Source organism: Parus major, chromosome 6, assembly GCF_001522545.3.
Source record: "Parus major isolate Abel chromosome 6, Parus_major1.1, whole genome shotgun sequence".
NCBI classification, from domain to species: Eukaryota; Metazoa; Chordata; class Aves; order Passeriformes; family Paridae; genus Parus; species Parus major.
In genome coordinates, this window is record NC_031775.1 from 15433005 (window position 1) to 15451749 (window position 18745).

At 36.1% G+C, this 18745-nt stretch overlaps 1 protein-coding gene across 3 annotated transcripts in view; it reads left to right on the forward strand.

Moving 5' to 3' along the window:
• The window catches only part of TBC1D12 (TBC1 domain family member 12), a 41556-nt gene extending 22857 nt beyond the window's left edge, over positions 1 to 18699 (forward strand). The window contains exons 3-14 of one of the 3 annotated variants that reach the window (XM_015632752.2): positions 1270 to 1326; positions 6041 to 6156; positions 7781 to 7863; positions 9474 to 9591; positions 9934 to 10040; positions 10650 to 10730; positions 12242 to 12336; positions 12999 to 13070; positions 14883 to 15011; positions 15327 to 15436; positions 16552 to 16810; positions 17033 to 18699. In XM_015632752.2, coding sequence (XP_015488238.1) covers positions 1270 to 1326; positions 6041 to 6156; positions 7781 to 7863; positions 9474 to 9591; positions 9934 to 10040; positions 10650 to 10730; positions 12242 to 12336; positions 12999 to 13070; positions 14883 to 15011; positions 15327 to 15436; positions 16552 to 16810; positions 17033 to 17101 — 1296 coding nt within the window. In that variant the 3' untranslated portion in view covers positions 17102 to 18699. The remainder of the gene's footprint in view (positions 1 to 1269; positions 1327 to 6040; positions 6157 to 7780; positions 7864 to 9473; positions 9592 to 9933; positions 10041 to 10649; positions 10731 to 12241; positions 12337 to 12998; positions 13071 to 14882; positions 15012 to 15326; positions 15437 to 16551; positions 16811 to 17032) is intronic. The other 2 variants (XM_033515745.1, XM_015632754.2) reach the window with 2 other exon arrangements.
• Positions 18700 to 18745: the final 46 nt, after the last annotated feature.

Sequence of the window (18745 nt, forward strand, 5' to 3'; positions counted from 1 at the left end):
GAACTTAATTTACTTTGACTTGGTGGGACATAATATTTTATTTTTTAGTCTTCTGGATTCTCTCTTTGTGGGAGCCCTCTCCTTCTATTGGGCCTTTGAATTTCTTTAGTGAAGCATGATACATAGGATTTTTCTTCTCTCAAAGAACTGAGCATTTGCAGGTTAAGCAGACATGCTTCTGAGCTTGAGGTGCCGAGAAAGCAAAATCATTATCTTGACAGGCTGTATTGAATTCCAAAAGAATAGGTTCAGGTGGTCAATCTGCTGTCATTCATGGGCATTTATTTAAAGCGTGAAATTGTGGGGCTTTTTTGTTGGTTTGTTTTAATATAAATCTTATCCTTCCAATGATGGCATGGTCCTTCAGTACTGAAAAGGAAAAATAGTATGGCAAGGAAGAAGAAAGCCTTTAAAATGGTTTCTATTACTCTGAGCACTGCAGATATGTTCTGTTGAATTCATGATAAAAACCCTTTTTTCCTTCTTCCAGGCACTATAATTCAAGGCTTAAAAGCCTAGAATAACAATAAGCCAAAGCAGTGGGCTTTGTTTGTCACTTCTCCTATACTCCATCTTTTAGCTTGGCTTATCTTTCCAACTTTGACTTTTGGTTGGAAATGTGCAGAGCTATGGTTGTACAGGGTCTCCTGTAGCTGGGCTTGCATTTATACCTGGTTGCCTTGCTGCTTGAGTGGTGCTTAGAGTCATGTTTATAATGGAAGTGGCTATTGCTTAAGGCATTACAAATACATCTCTGTTCTCACCAGCAAGGCTGAGGTATAGCCCACTTTTGAGCTTTCAGTTAAGAAATACTAATGATAACGTGGCAGGGGACTATGTTTTGTTTTTCCTTTCTAACAGCATGTACCTTCCAAGGCTGTGGTGAAGTCAGTCTAATGTCTGTGAGTGGTGTGTACTAGGGAGACACGGGATGTATCAGGGACCGCCTTTGTCGTGCACCTGAGAAGCACCATGGAAAAAAACTCCCTTTGGACAAAGGAGCTGATTACTGAAAATATAAACCAACAATTAAACCAGAAAAACAATCCAGTCGATGCCTGTACAGATCTTGCACAAGTGGGAGGTCTTTGTGTGTGTGTCTATTGAAGGGCTGGAAAAGGAGGAGGAACAGACACATCCATGTTTTTTTAAACATACAAGATAAATACTCTGTATGTGTATTTAAATTTTGGCTTGAATGTTGCTATTTTGTAATGATATTTTTCCTTCATTTATTCACTAAGGCTCTGCTTCTGTTTTTCTTATTAGGATGACAGTTCTGGCAGTCTTGCGTCAATATCTGCTCTCAGTCTATTAAACGCAGGGGTATGAAATTTAATATATACTTTTTTTAGTTGTATTTGATGCCATGCATGGGACTGTGTAGCACTCATTAAAATAGTACAAGCATCACATTTTCACAGTAGCATGAATATTTTATGGCACTAACCATCAACTCATCAAAAGCCATTAGTAAAATAAGCTTCACACGTGAATCTCACTAACAACTTGAAATGATAGAGTATTATTGTTTATTGTTTGTTTTGCATGTTCTTGAATACCAAGAAATAGGTAATCATAGAGCTTGACAGTAATTCACTTGTGTTTGCTGTGCCTCATTGCTTAATGGTAAACATCATTGAAAGGCTTAATTTGTAATATTTTTGAACACCTTATTAAATTTGAAAATTGATATACTAGAATCGTCTTTGTCACTGAGCCACACAAGCTATTAACAGTGACACTTCAGAACTCAGGATGATTTTAATCATTATTTCCAGTGTGAAATTGGAAACCTAGAAAAGTGTAGCTATTGAAACTTTTGTTACATTTTACATGATCTGTTTGCTGTGACTAGCTTCCTTCTGAAATTGTGCAAGCCTGTTACTTTGTAAACTTTTTATGTACTTCTGCACTCAGTGTTAAACATGAATAATACACATTGGTATTTTAGTTCTGTGAAACTGTGAAACAGAGCAGTCAAGTAAACTGCTGGTTGATTCTGATGCCTGTGGTTCACATTACATGGCCTGGCCACTCTTGTCATGTCTTTATTGGGCCCTGGGCCAGTCGCTCCTTGTAAACAAAAGAAGATGAAACTTGAAGCACCTTATTAAATATCCAATTGTGCAAAAAATACAGCAAACAAAGAATTGGAGGTGGATGGCGTTAACTTTGGAAGATTGCCCTAGAAACTCTTGAGTGTCTGTTTGGTTGTCCTTTTGTACTCTGTGAAGATTAGTATTTTCTTCTCCATCAATACATCTTTCTATTTCACCTGCAAATTAGGCAAGAATGTACTGTTCTGCCTGTCCTGACAGCATCTGGAATCCTTATTTCTGGGAAAATGCCTAGTTTATGACTCAGAACTTTTCAGTGACATCTACTCTTGCTATAAACACTTCTTTGTTTATAATCACCTTGTAGCCAGTGCTAGCTCAGCAATTTTAACATTTAACCTGGAGGCAACATGCATGCTGATGTAGGATTATTCATTAGCAAAAATTCTTCTTACATGGATGCACTCCTAGGTGATTCTATTAATGCTTCTATTCTTGGATGACCAGCTCTGATTCAAATAAAAGCATATAATTTTTCTGATGATATATCTAGTTAGCTGAGCAACATCATGAAGATAATCATATAGATGTTTCATAGACCCATCTGCTCCAGTCACGTGTATGTAGAAGGGAGAGAGGTCTAAAACCATTTGCACAATATATGACAATCCCCATTCTGTTTCCTCAGCAAAGTCAGTTAATTGAATAAAATCTGTTTTAGTATCAGACTTGGCTTGTTAGAAGAAACTGTCATACACAGGATGTTTAATTGGACTATTAGTATGCCTTGACATCTGCTTAAAATAGAGGCAGTCCTTAAGATAGGGGAAGTTTATTCAGTCACATAAATTCTCTACACATCGGATGCCTTTCTCCCCCAGCATACCTACAACATAATTGGATGTGTGGTGTTTTGTCTGTATAATTGGTACTGTGAGAACTTCCATAGTCCTTGTAACCAAAGGCTTTTATCACTCATTCCCAGGAGTTCACCTTTTGTTGTTGGATCATAAATAGATCAAACTTAATTCCAGATTCATGTTGAATTTTATGGTTGGTGTTTATTCCTTTACAGCTGTATAGTTTGGGCTGTGTAGGTGCAAATTTGTCTTCTAATACTGAATCTCTGTGTTCACACTTAGCTAAATACTTTATCCCCACAAGCATACCCTACTTCAGGTCTACTAATGCTTTTGGAATGCTGCATTGCAGCTGGTTTTTCTTTCTGTAAGGTTGTTGGCTTAAGTACTGGAAGAAGAGGCTATGAGCAGTATGTTACACAGAGCAATCCAGTACTGTTTAGAAGTGTCAAAAATTACTCTCAGTGGTTTTAACTCTGAAGGTCTGACTGTCCTTTATGCAGCAGAAGGATGAATGAAACTTCAGACAAAAAGGTGCAAGCAATAAAGACCTCTGTGGGTTTATTTACTTTTTTCCATTATTATTTAGAACACCAGGGCATTTTTTTGGTGTTCTTTGCTGGGGTAGTAGGGGGTGGGGTTTTTTGGGTTTGGGTTTCTGGTTTTTGGGTGGGGTTTTTTGTTGTTATAAGAAGGTAGTATTTGAGATATCTTTATCTTCTTAAACAAATGCAGTTTATAAGCTAAAGATGTTTTCCCAGCCTCAGTTACCTGTCTGTAGGCTAATAGGCTTATCTGTGTCTCTGCAGGAATAAATACCAGAAATGCAAGTCCCTCCACATATCGAAGCACTCTTAAGTATATTGTCAGTGTTTTTCAGGAAAAACATGCTTTTAGCTTCTTACTGGGTTAATTATTGGCAGAGGATAGCAGGATGCAGTTCCAGACTTAGTAAGGAGATAACTGGTTTTACTTTTTATAAAAGCTGAGTTTTGTTTTTCTTTATTTTGGAATTATGAAGTATTCTGGAATTTTCAATAAATGCCCGATATGTTGCAATAAGGATTTTTTAAAATAACCTTCTCTAAGCTTGTGAAACCATACATGTGACACCTCCAAAATATTTTTTTTTTTTTTTTTTACATATACAGGTTTTACATTTAGCTGTCAACTATTCTGTCTTCTGGCACATGCCCTGCATGTTAAACATTTGACAAAAAATTTGATTTATAAATTGTATTTTTACTTGGTTATGGGAGAATATTAGCTCACATCTTTCAAAGCGAAATTTTATGTCAGCTCAAGCTTTTTAGATTCTTCATCAAATGCACAGTTAAGGGTATTGGAGTCTTTACATCTAGTTTTACAAAGTATTCCAGAAAAATATGGATACTTTATTTGCACAAGTTTTCTACATATCTGATGGTTGTGGGATCTAATCTTCAGATAGATTTTCTAGAGCACAGGCTTCTTGAGGAAAAAGCCTCTTCCTTTGAAAGGTTCTGATAGTTTGGAATGTATATCAATTTGGGGAATGTCCAGCTATGACAGTTTGAGCCTGAGGCTATTTTGGTGTCTGTTTTGACTCATTCTGGTAACAATTACAGTTTTCATTCTTTGTCCATGTGATCTCTCTTTACAAAACCCAACCGTTCATGATGTGTACTTACTTTCAGAAGCACAGGTAGATGATGAGTTCTGCCTTTTGTGAAAATCTCTGTTGAAGAATTTTTATTTTTTGTTTTTTCTTTCTCTGTTGCCTTGGAAATAGTGTATCAGTTCTTAGCACAGGTGATAGCTGGGAGCACTAGCATTGTTCACATGTATTGCTTGTATTAAAAAAGGTAAGAGCAGCTTCATTTTGGATGTACATCTTGCAGTGCTTTTTTAATCTTTTTTTTCCTTTTTTTTTTTTTTAACTTGCATACAAGTTAGATATGTAGAGATGTTGAAAAGGCTGCTGGTGTTTGAGCTTCCTCATCTCTGACCAATAAATGAACTTGATTTGGTGACTTTTGTTACAAGGGAGAATATGGAAGTAAATCAGGACTTCTGTCAAGAATAGAAGGGATGGCATTGCTATTGTACTGCAGCTTGGATGTTGATCTCTGAGTGTTATCACAGGATGCATTCCGAATTTACAAATGTACTGGAATGTCTTGAGGTATATAGCATGACAGGAGTAGTGATGTTGTTTCTGGTTTTAAGTGGAATGAAATAATTTTAGGCTTGAGAATATATGTATTCATTCATATGGTGAGCATTGATTTTTTGTTTTTTTTGTGTTTGTGTAAATTACAACAAAATTCTACCAATCCTGTGTCCTGTTGTTCAAGATACTTGTTTCAATGTGCTGAATGGTGTTTATGCATAGTATTCCATTAACTTGGCAATAAATGTTTATTTACAGTGGCAAAGAAGAAGGGGACGTGAGATTTGAGGTTTCAGTTTCTTCCTAAGGATTGTGTCATATTTCTGTTTTATTGAGTTGCTACTGTGCTAAAAGGATTAGAATTCTTTCTTGTTCAGAATCTTGTGTGTATTAAAGGCAGTTAGATATTTCTAAGTAGATTGCATGTTTTAACCTTGGAGGAAGGAAATTATATGAAACAGGCTTGTAATGATAAATACTGGTGTACTGCCACTGCTGGTGTAGTGTAGGTGGTTCTGGTTAATGTGGGTGCAATGGTGGTGTCAAAGGCCTCAGGAATGTGAGGTGTACTGGATCATAAGGGGGGCTGGAATCAAGAGGAAGAAATGGAAAGAGACACCCGTTCTTGATTAGTGGTCTTTGTTAGTTATGGGTTTTTTGTTGTCAGCTTCACATATTATTTAAATATACTTGTGCACTAGCTAGGTTGGGTAGATTATGTAGATTTCTTTAATACCTGATTCTGGGATGTTCAGTTAAAATATTGAACTAGAATAAATCATATACTTAGCTGTCCTGGAAAGCTGCACTGTTGCTATCAGCAATTTCAACTTGTAGTGTTAGCTGCTTGCTGTCTTATTAGGTAATGTTAAAATATGAAATTATTTATGCATTAAGTAATATAATGCTTTCTAATTTGGAGTGAGGCTGAAAGTGGAAGTTTAATTTTTATCAAAAATGTTGCTTAGGAATATGAAGCACGGACAGGAAGAATGTATAAACCTCCACCCCCATCAGCAAGACGTAAAAATATTGAGTTTGAACCACTTTCAACTACTGCTTTGATTCTGGAGGATCGACCAGCGTAAGTATGATTCTGCTGTGCAACTGAAGGACTGAATTTTAGATACATTTCTGATGAGCTGAAGTTCACCAGTCTTATATGAACGAATTGGATTATTCTGTCCCACATAATAGCCTAACAAATACTTCCAGAAGAGCCTTTAAGTGTATCGCAGTCTATATGAGGAAATCTTTCTCATTGTAATGGAGTCACCAGTCTGTAATCTGCTGTAGCTTACAGCTGTCTGTGACCATGCTCTGGGTAGCCTCAAAGTCTTGAGGAATTTTCTGGATTGATTTCTTCACTGCTTTCTCAGTGTACAGTTCCTTCTTCCTTATCCCTCCTTCCCCTATTTTGGAAACTAAAAAACATATTAGATAGGTAATATCTCAAAGTGCAGCTGAAGGCAAGGAAACAGCAGATGAAGGTGTAAAATAACCCACAGCAACTTGAAGGAAAGAGAAAAGACCTGCTGACTAGGAACATGAGCTTGAGGAAAACAAATGGAGCCATGCTTTCAAATTGCACCATGATGAAGCTTGTGATAGCACCGTTACATGTTTTCTCTAATCACTTCCAATTAGGAAATGGAAAATAGAACGTATTAGTGTTTGTTTGGATAGTCTCTCTAGGAGTATATAAGCTCGTTCTGTGCCAAGACAGAAATACCCTGAATGGAATTATGGATTACTATAGGCATTTGTTTTCATGAATACATTATTTCTTTTACTGTATGGTACAGAGTAAGATGTGTAATAATTGGATTGCTGATGTTTCTTTGCTATAATAGTATTACAATTCACAAGCTAGGATAAATATGCTTTTACAAATGACACTTCAAATTGGAGTGCCATCCCAAGTGTGTAGTGTGTTCCCACAGTCTAAACTTTGAAAATATATTCTGCTCTCACTTTCATTGAAAATATTAATAAGTGATTTGTCTGCTTGTATGAGAGGAGACAATTTTTTTTTTTAATATTAAAATGATAAAACTGTTCTCTTTTTATTTTGGACCAAAATAGACTAGCGATTAGGTAAGAAGCTGAGATGAAGCATTGTGTTTTAATTTGCTTTGAAGTGAGTCTCCTTGGTCAAGAGGAAGTATGTTTGGCAATTAGGGGATCATTATGCAGCCAAAAAACAAACACATTTTTATCTGGTGAACTTTTAGACTGCACCAAGCTTCCTTAGGCTTAGCTCTGACATCAGTGGCAATCTATCCTTTCTTCCTTTGGAAAACTTACCTTCTTTTGTGAGAGTTTTAAAGGGCTAACTACAATGAATTTTTACCTTTTATTGAAAACACATCGCCATAGATTTCATATGAACATATGATTAAAATACTCATGGGCAGAAATGCAATGCATTAACTAACTAGATAGTATATCAACATTTCCCTTTTGTCACTCACTTGAGCATCATTCCAGGTGTTAAAAAAATTTAATAAACTTACTTTGGGGGAAGCTCTAGGAGAACTAAAAAACAGGAGAAGCAAACATATAGTAGTTCTCTACTGTTGTTACTGGAACACTGGCAGTATGGTGACCCTAAAGCTTACCTAAGGGAGAAACCAAATTTAATCCTGTTCTGAAATGGTCCAGAATGTCATTTGTGTGTATTGAATTCAGGAACAACTTGTTTTCAGAAATCTTCCTGCCAAATCGGTGGAGGAGGCTTTACGTCATCGACAAGAATATGACGAGATGGTGGCAGAAGCAAAAAAACGAGGTATGTCAACTGCCAACAATAACTGTAATTCCTCTCAACTATGCTGCAAAAATAAAGTAAACCCTGGCTTGTAGGCCACATTAAAGAACTTCTTGTTTAATATCTGGGTTATTCTCTGGTGCATAGGGGAACACAGTTTAAAACATAACTCAGTTATCAAATTGTTATTCTGCTGCAATAAATGTAGCTAGTCAGAATGCAACTTAACTTTTACTTATTTTTACAATTTACTTTTTAAGGGAAAACTTAATTTTTTTTAAGATACTTGTGTATTGTGGTCACCTAGAAGCTTTCTGGGTACTTGGCCTCATTTTTTTCAAGCTGTTGCTGCAGTTGCCACTAAGAGCCAAAGTATAATAAAGCTGATTGTTTAAAGATCTGGTTTCTTAAGAATTTCAGATCAATTTCAGTGTGAAGAGAGATGAAAACTTTGGGGTTATTTTCCAATCAGCTTTTACCTGTGTGAACCTTCTTACTCTCATTAGACATAATTAATTAAAAAAAACAGATCTGTAGCATCTGGTCCTGTGTCAATCTATGAATAGTTGTTGAAAGGACTTTTGTAGTCTTGTGCCTAGTATTCAGGGAATAGGCTATTTTAAGAATCTGTGCTGCATGTTTTACTTGGGCTGTTGTCGGAGATATAAGCTTCTCTTCACAAGATCCTCTATGGATCTCTGGCAGCTTACTTTGAAAGATGCAGTAAGAAATCCAAGGCATTTGACAATGCATTTCACTCTGCTCTTGTGGTGTATGTCTTGTAAGTTGTGATCTGTGGTCTGTGTTATTTAGTACCAGCATCTTTGGAGGTTCAGCCATGTGTGGTGTTTTCATGTGTGTGGCCTGGTTTATTAACTGTTGCTACACCCCCAAAGCTTCAGTAAAAACTTGATGAAGCTGGTCAGCCATATCTGTTTATCAGGGAGGGCATGTTTACTCTCTTGATGTGTCCAGTTCATGCTTATATAGAAAACGTCTTGCAATTTCACACTGGTTCTGAGTGATGTCGGGAGAGCACTGCTCTGTCCTTCTTTTAGTCTTTTTAATAAGAGGAATCTACAAATGATCTTTTTTTTTTCACAGAAGGCAGGACATTGTTCTCTTGTTCAGCATCGTGACTTTGTCTTAGGTCTTTAGGTCCTGTTTCCAGAAAAGAAAATACAGAATCCTTTTAGGTGGAAGCTTCAGTAAAATTTGAATACTTTTAAAATGGATGTAGAATTGCACTTTTAAATAATAAAATCATCCATAAATCTTGCTGATTAGTCTAATGAAAAAAATAAGGCTCAGATAGAATATGGTATGAAAATCGTGAGAGGAAAAAACAGCGCTGATGATGTGCTCACTTATTAGTTATACTGTGTACTGCAGAAGAGAATTATCTGAGTTTTCTAGCCTGATTTTTACTTGTCTAAATCACTGTATTTGAACAACTTAGCTTAAATTAAAAAATGTCCAGAGAAATACACTTACAATCAACAGAAATAGTACATGCAACTGTAATTTACCCTTGATCTTTTAGACATCTAAATACTTGGGTAGTAGCTGAATAATTTACCTAATAATTTGTATACACTAATACAGAATTATTAACATGTTATGCCTAACAGAAATTAAAGAAGCACATAAAAGGAAAAAAATAATGAGAGAGCGTTTCAAGCAAGAAGAGAATATCGCTAGTGCTATGGTGATTTGGGTCAATGAAATACTACCTAACTGGGAAGGCATGTAAGTAAAGTTCTACTGTGTAAATGAGGCAAGCGTGGCTTGTTTCTCCTCTGGAAACTGAGGACCCACATACCTTATTTTCCTTTTCTGTGTTGTCAAGAAGTCAGTTTTTGTTGCCATGATACAGTGTGAGGTCATTACAGAGCAACATGAAATGTGCTTTCTGGGAGCTGAATGTTTTGGGGTTTTTAATGGGACTTAAGCATCAACAGAGATATTTGAATATTTATTTGGTAAACAGTATTTTATTTTGCTTGTAAATTGCCTAGTGATTTTAGAAGACATGATGTGTAATATATGTCCCCTTTTTTTTTTTTCCTTCTCCCTGCTTCTGTATATTAGGCGTGCTACCCGAAGAGTTCGAGAGCTGTGGTGGCAGGGATTGCCCCCAAGTGTACGTGGGAAGGTTTGGAGTCTAGCTGTGGGAAATGAATTAAACATCACTCCTGGTATGCTCCTAACAGATCACATGTTAATGCTAAATTAAGTTGGTTATTTTCAATGAAGAATGTAACATTTTGTTAAAAAAAATAAAAATCAGGGTACATTTCTTTCTGAAGAAATGTATTTTGTAAGTTTAGGAGCAATTGTGTTTTACAATTAGACACTGTAGCCTCATAAATTATGGAAACAAGGTTCAAAACCTGCTTACAAAAACATTTAGTATTTTAAGAATAAAGGTAGTGCTGTCCCCCAGAAAATAATTTTTATGTTTAAAATTGAGAATTTGTAGCTTTTCTTTCTTAAGGTGGTGAAAAAGGGAATTGGTTTATTTTATAACTAATGGTTGATGAATTGTAAGCATTCTATTCACAAAAATACAAATCTGAATTATGTAAGACATGATTTCCTTGTCATAATTTGCATGTTCACTGCAGCAGAAAGTAAAATACAGTGCACGCTATAAACTTTGTATAATGGTAACCATCTAACATCACTTCCCCCAGCGATGAAACCAAGTAACCAAAGTCAAGAATGCTTAGCATGCTTTTGTCTTGGATGGGTGCTTTTCTTACTCCTTCCTTTTTGGTTATTGGTTTTGTTTTGCTTTCTCGCAGAACTTTATGAAATCTTCTTGTCGAGAGCTAAGGAACGATGGAAAAGCTTCAGTGAGACAAGTTCTGAAAATGACATAGAAGGTGAGATCTGAATGTTCAACAACCTCCTATTTACTTTTACAAACCTAGGAAGTCTCACAAGTTCCTCTGCAATTTTAGCATTAAGAATACTTGTTAAAAGTTCTGAAAGTCATTCCCTACTTAAAATGTTTGCTGTCTTATAACAAGTCAGTGAGCGAGGGACTTGGCAGTACTTACTGTATCAATAAAAGACAGATTAAAATATTGCATGTGCTACTTTCAAATGAATGTTTCCTCTAAAATATCAAGATTTGGCTCTCGTGAAAATGTTAGATGAAATACAAAGAGAAGAAATAGGAAATGAAATTACAGTACATGCGCTTGCTTAGCTCTTCTTAGATGGCTTCTGCTTAGTTGGTATCCCTTCCATGATTTTGGGAAAGAAAAAAGAATATCCTGTTAGTTAGTTCTGAAACTGAGAGGTGAAAAATATGAAACATGATAGATTTCAGATCCCACTTGTATTTCCTTGCCTGCCCAGATGGCCCTTCCTCCCGAATCTATTAAGTGGGGATGCACTCTTTTGAAGAATGCAGTTTTTTCACTGGCATATTGCTGTCTCCTGTGGATGTTCTGTTAAAAATAACATCAGTGATGTTTTTTAATGTTGGATGTATCCTTGTTATAAAGGTGAACTCTTTGTGCTGTTGATAGATATTTTTTAAAATGCTGTCCTGTGGTGGTGTCTTTTCCATTACTTTAGTTGTTTGCGCTTGCCACAGCCAGTCCTGACTTACTTGCTTACTTTGACTGTAAATTACTCGGTTCTTCCTTAGGGGATAGCCCTGTGACTCATCTGAAGGTTGTCTTGAGACAAACAATTTATAAAAAAATTTGTGTGTACATGACTGTAAATATGCTTATCCTTGGAAAACATGTTTGCAATGCCCCTTGGTCTGTGGAGTGATGGTTTGCTTTTTCTTTTGTTGTGGGGGTATAGGCTGTCTGTGGGGGAAAGCTTAGGTAATTTGTTTTTTTGAAGGGTAATAGTTCTGGATGGGAATGAAGGGAGAAGGAGCTGTTTTAATTGTGCCAGATGTCCTGGGAAGTGTAGTAATAAGGGAAAACTGAAGAGTGATAGAATTTTCATGTTAAAAAGCCAGCAAGCTGACAGTGCTTATTACTAATCTTTGGTAGCAGAGTCTGAAAGACCAACTATCATAGTTTTAGGAAGACTGGAATGAAATGCTGCTTTCCAAGCTTCAGCAGAGCAGGTTCTGTTTAGCCTGTTTATCAAATTGTCATCTTCTGCTTTCCAGTTGGAAATCTTGTCTAATTTAAGCCCTCTGAAAGAGACTTTTCCCCAAGTACTGTCTTCTTTCCTACATTTTCACTAGTGTTTTTATCATGTCCCTGTGGAGAGGATTGGACAGATAATTCAAGGGCTAGCAGAATTTCTTCTGGAGGCTCTTGGGTGAATGCTGCCATCCTTGTCTTTATGTGCCTACAGAAGTTTTATTCTGAAGTTTATAGAATTTGTCAGCTTTAATAAGTGTTGATTTTGCTTGCAGATGCAGGTGCATCTGTTGCTGATCGTGAGGCCAGTCTGGAGCTAATTAAGTTGGATATATCACGCACATTTCCATCCCTCTATATTTTCCAGAAGGTGAGATGCCTTTAACTTTAGTTACAATAGTTTTAAAATTCTGAATAGTTAAATAAGAAACATTACTGGCCAAATATGGAACAGTTTTTGGAAGTTGTTTGGACTTCTAAAATGTTTGAAAATGAGAATAAAGTAGAGACACTTAGTGATGGACTATGAGGTTTTTTTCCTCCTTTAAAAATTGCATGAGATTCCTATTAATGATTATGAAACTACAGGCAGAAATGAGTGTTCTCACTGCTACAGAAATCTTGATACATCCTGGTATACCTTTTCAGGCTTTATGATTTTTATATAGCTATGATATGTACATACATGTGTACAAAATAACATGAAATATTATGATACCGTAATTTGTGCTACTAAGAATTAAAATAGCCATTGTCTCTGAAAAGGAAAGACCAGCCTTGGATATGTGTCAGATATCCTCATTTTCTATTATGTACTGATTTCTGATGAATTATTTCATAGGATTATTGTTACTTTTAACATCTCAAAAACATTTGTGGTAATGCTTGCAGTAAGAAATGGTATTATTCTGGATATGAATACAGCAACAATTCACTGGCTCACTTGCATCTTAAAATATCAGCTTGTTCCTTTCCAGTATTTTTTTGAAAATAAATATTTTTTTTTCTCTTTCTACCCTCTCCTCTTACTAGGGTGGTCCTTATCATGATCTCCTGCATAGTGTTTTAGGAGCATATACATGTTACAGACCAGATGTGGGATATGTAAGTATTTGCTGTAAAATTTTTATAACATGGCAAATTAGCTTAAGATGTCATGTACTACTAGCACTTAAAAAATTAATTAAACTTTGGCAGTTATTTCATAGCAGTCACAATGATGGTAGTTCTTAGAGACAATTAAATAGCTGAAAATGTACTGAATGACAGTGTTGAGTATCTGGATTGCATGGAAAATTTTAAATGGGTGTGTTCACAAGACATTACAGTTCTGACAGAATATCCACAGGAAAAAATCCAGAAGATGTTAGTGGCCTTCCACTTAGCATGTCACCTCTTCTGTCTTGGTGTTGCTTCCTCTGTTACCATTTCCATAGTGATACTCCCTGCCTAACTGGTGCACGTCCTAAAATCCAGAAACTCCTTCTTCGTATCTTGCTGGCATAGAATAATCACTCCCTCTGAGTACAGTGAAGATAAGACAGTTTTGAGCAAACATTGCAGTATTAAAAAGCAAGCAAAAAAAACCCATTAAAAAAACCTGTCAAAACCCACTGAACAATCCAACTAAAACTAACATCCCTCTGAATGGTGTTAGCTTACAGAAGCATTTAAATAATGAACAACAGTGAAGAGAAGGTTGTTTTTTTTTTTTTCTTTTTTGTTTCTGGGGGTATCTAGAAACATCTTTCACAAGCTTTAATGCTTTGGGGCTCAAAAACACTTGAAAAGTTTTAAGTCTCATCCATGCAACAAAGCATTATTTAGCACAGGGTGTGTCTTCCTCTCTAAATCAGATATGCTTGGGACTCTGAATAAATAACTAGTCGGTTTTTCAAGTTCAAATGTTTTTAAGCCTGAATTCTGTCATCTGTGACCTCATTTTTGGAGACTCTCCCATATTTTTTAAGTGAGATTACAAACTCTGCAGGTTCTGAGACTGCTTGTTCCCAGAGTGGAGTTTCAAAAGGCAAATAAGTAATTTCATGGATAAGTCTTCTCTTTTCCATTAGAAATACAGCTAGTCTTGATACTTCTTATCACATTTTTTTAAAGTTTATTTGGTAGTAAATGTAATGTATCCTTATTTCCACACCTAGTTATCCCCCAGAAATGGAAAGCTGATAGATTGTTTCTGATGCATACCAATACTCTTTTTCCTAGTTGGGTAAAATGCTGAGTGTATGTTTTTTTTTAAATGAGAACAGAAAGCATGGATGTTTAGAGACAGTGGAATAAAGGTGATTGCAATTGAAATTGGTAAAATTATTGTTAGCATAATGGGTATTCAGATCATCAATTTACAAGAATCGTGCTCTTCACTTTTATTGCAGGCTAAAGTGTTTTTTGGAAGAGTAATGGTGGAAAAATGTGAACTTGCATTGCAGCTAACCACCTAGAAGTAATTTTATATATGTGAAAAAATATGGTTTGGCAAGTGGAAAGACATGTATTGACTGTTCTGAAACAGAATTTTGTCTCAGTTCCAATGTATCTGTCTGGGTCTAAACTGTCCCATATGTTTTTTCTCCATTACTGCTTTTCCCATAGTTTAACAATGAACTTGAGGCCAGGTTTTGTTTCTCATGAGCTCTGCATTCACCCTGCGTGGTTTTAACTTTCTTGTATTTCAATTCCTGAGAACTTGTGATCATGAGACCTCCCAGAGCATCTGAGCTGCTGAAATCAAATTGATTGCATGCATAAAAATAAAGTATCCACATTGTTTCTATTCATCTGGAAATGTTATGCAATGGTACTTGATAAATTGCAAACTGTAAATATTTCCATTTCCAAAGATGTAAGATGTACTGAACCTACTCACCTATATTTGCCCAATGCTTTTCCCACTTGAAGGTACAAGGGATGTCCTTCATTGCTGCTGTGCTCATTCTCAATCTGGAGGAGGCAGATGCCTTCATTGCCTTTGCTAACCTTCTAAACAAGCCATGCCAGCTGGCCTTTTTCCGTGTGGATCACAGCATGGTATGCACAGAGTTTTCTGGTTTTGGACCGTAACGTTCTTTTGACTTGAAGCATAATTGTTTTATTGATGAATTCCTTCTGTCCTATTGAATAGTGGAGAACTTTGTGATTACAAAACTGAGAATACCAGGTACTAATCCACAGAATGCATTCTCATGTTATGATTTCTCCTCTAGAAACATTTAATCATTTTACTTATCCTAAGGAGTCACATTGTGCTGTGTTGACATCCTCAGTTCTTGGTGGGGTTTGTGTTGGTTAACAATCAAACATTCTTTTGATGACTGCTTATGATGTGCTTTACTATCCCTACAGATGCTAAAATACTTTGCAGCCTTTGAAGTGTTTTTTGAAGAAAATCTTCCTAAATTGTTTCTTCATTTCAAATCATACAGTCTTACTCCAGACATATATTTGATAGACTGGTGAGTTCATAGAACATAGAAAACCTAAACCTTAGAACTGTTGGAACACTTTCTATTTTGCTATAGGTCTTTCAGCACTGGAAATAAAGCATAAAAAAAGGCATTCAGTAGGTCTTGTGAAATCATGATGAACTGTTTTGTGTAACTGCAGTTGCTCTGGCAGGCTTCAAGCTTTATTTAAAGGCATGTATTCAGTTAAAAAATGAGACAAACAGGAGTTCTGTGTGTTCATTTTCTTGTTGCTGCAGTTGTGTGATGTAAGTAGGGGAGAGGAAGCACCTACACCGTTAGTAGTATGGTGTACTGTGATTGTGACTTGATGAAATGGGCACAGTCAGCTACTGAAGGAAGTGTGACTGTAGGAATAGAGACTTTGAAGCAGAGGGAGTATTAAATTTAGAACCTGGTTTGAAAAGGGATAAACTTAAAAATACAGTGAACGATTTGAAGTAACAAATGTTCTAAAGCCGAGAGTAGCAAGCTCTGTGTGTCTGCAATGGAAAGTAGTAGTGCAGGCACCCTTGAAGTGTGGTAGTGCTGTCAAAAGCAGACTATCTGTGTGCATAACTGGGAGCTTCATCTAGAATTATTATTAGATTTTTGTGATTTTAATGTGAACAAATTCAAAAATGTATCACAGAAACGTAGCTATTGATTTAGTAAGTTAGTGGGGTGGCCCTCAATTGAGATGAGTTGTGGCTTTAGATTTAGTTTAGGAAACAATGATGAACAGAGCTGTTAAACTGTATGGCTTAAATGGGAAAGGTTAAGTAACACAGTTGTGATCTTAGTTGCTTAAGTTCTTATGCGTGTATTATACTCTGAGTAGGAAGATATTTGTCACTTCTTTAGCCAAAGCTTTCTAAAGGAGATGGCATTTAAATGGGAAGATTTCTTGTGGCATAAAAAGAGATGGGTTTCAGAGTACAAGTTCTGACTTCAAGAACTGGAATCTTGTGGATCATTGAAATGGAGGAAAAAATAAGAGCGTATAAAACAACTTGTCATCTGCTTACTCTGAACTAAAGTAATTGAGATTTAAAGGAAGTTGTACTTTAATTTTTCTGAAATCAGCTATAACTCTTCCTTTTTGTTTGTTTTTGACTCATCTGTAGGATTTTTACACTCTACAGCAAGTCATTACCACTTGATCTAGCCTGTCGTGTCTGGGATGTTTTCTGCAGAGATGGAGAAGAATTTTTGTTTAGGACGGGATTAGGAATCCTTCGGTTATATGAAGATATTCTCCTACAGATGGACTTCATTCATATAGCACAGTTTCTAACAAAACTTCCAGAAGATATTACATCAGAAAAGCTTTTTAGTTGTATTGCAGCTATTCAGATGCAGAATAGTAACAAAAAATGGGCACAGGTGAGTTTCTTGGAGATGTATATCAAATCAGACAAGTCAGCACATGAATATATGGGGCATTTCTCTTCATGATTTTTTAAGCTGCTTGTCTGACTCATGAACAATGGGCACTTCCTTTCTAGTGTCTCACTCTAGAAATTAATCTCCATGCTAATATTGTGGTGGTTAATATTGATATAACACTGGCAGTCTTCATATTCATTAAATAATTTACTTTTCCAGGTGTTTGCCTCACTGATGAAGGACAACAAAGAAGGGGACAAGAACCATAGCCCAGCACCGAAAAGCTAATGTTGAGGTCTGTTGGTAACATGGAAAACCACTTGATGACAAAGAAGTCTTCACATCACTTCTATGTGGAATAAGCACTATAGAAAATGTGAAAATGAAATGGAAAAAAAGACACAGCTCTCAGTGGAGTTATGAACTGATGAAATCTTCACCCTTTTGCCAGTATTAGTTTTTGCCGTGGGAAGATCTGATTTCACACAGAATATTAAAACCTATGAAACTGAGAAGCGGGGAGTTCATATTTAATACTTTAAAAGAATCAGCTCAATGCAATAAACATTTGTAATAACTTCTGTTGGTACTTTAAACAAATTTTTGAGGCATAACTGTTTTTACAAATACCACAAAGGCACTTTTTGGAGGGGATGAGGGAAATGCTAAATCTTAGGGCCCCAAAACTGCTATCCAAACCAAATGCTTTGGTACAAACATTACCTCCAAAATTAACAAATTGCAAGTATTGAGGACCAAATAAGGTGGTTTGGTATGTTTATGTGCAAGGTGGTTAAGATTTGGGAAGGTGTATTGTCTTATTTACTTGTTTGGTTTTTTTAAGTTGCAGCTTCATTCTTCAGTCTGGGCAAATGTAATTAACTCAGGAACTGTAGACGTATTGTGCCCAAACCTAGAGCAAAAATAATTTGAATTCTGGTAAGAACAGGGCTGCTATTTTCACTGTACAGCTTTCAAAGCAAGTGGTGTTTAAGCATTTGTTTTGGTGTACTGGTTGTAGAGTAAATGGAGTGGGTATTCTGTGAAAGGGTTTTGCCACCAGAAGGCTTTTATTGTCGAGCCATTTCCAACTAAAAAAATACTTGTATGTAATGGTGAACACTAGAAAATGACAAGGCTATCTAAAGGCTTTTGTGTTCTCAAAGAAGTAGCCACTTTTAACACTTGGAAATAATGCAGACACAGAATTGTTTTTGAAACTGTCTTTTTATTAGTGTGCAATACTGAAATCCAAAAAGCATCTGGTTTAGTGATACTTAATTCTTTAACATCTTTTAACTGTGAGACATAAAGTCATACTGTATGTGTCACGGCAAATATTTTCAAACATTTCGTGTTCTTGAAGATGCTGTACAACAACCTGTGGTTGTAGGGGACAGAAATTTAAAATGGATAGCACTGCAGGTGAGGAACACTTGCACTCTTCTTGATCCATTTTTTGCTAATATTTAATGTAAATAAATTCCTTACATGTGGGTTTTTGTAACTGGTCCCTCTGGAAATCAAGTAAAAATTACCATTATGTATTTTTAAGTGCAGGAGGCTTCCAGTTGTCTGGTGTTTTAAAAACAGAGTCTGCATAATCGGGGTAAAGATTTAGTGTGGTGTAACTTGCGTTGCTATCTGGTTTAAAAACTACATATATGCTACTCATAACATTAAAATTTGAAATGTAAATGTCAGATTTTTCTTAACTTATGTATTCACTACTTTAATTGGATCCAATTTGTCCTATATTTTTGTGTTATCTTGTACAGTTTTCTTACTTTTCAACTATAAATCTGTATATAACTGTAAATAGAAGGATCAAGCCTTCCTTTAAGACCACTAGTAACAATTCCTGTGTAAATAAAACTTACAGCAGATGCGGGCTGTGCTTCCTTTCCGTTCTGGTGGCCGGGCCGCTCCCCG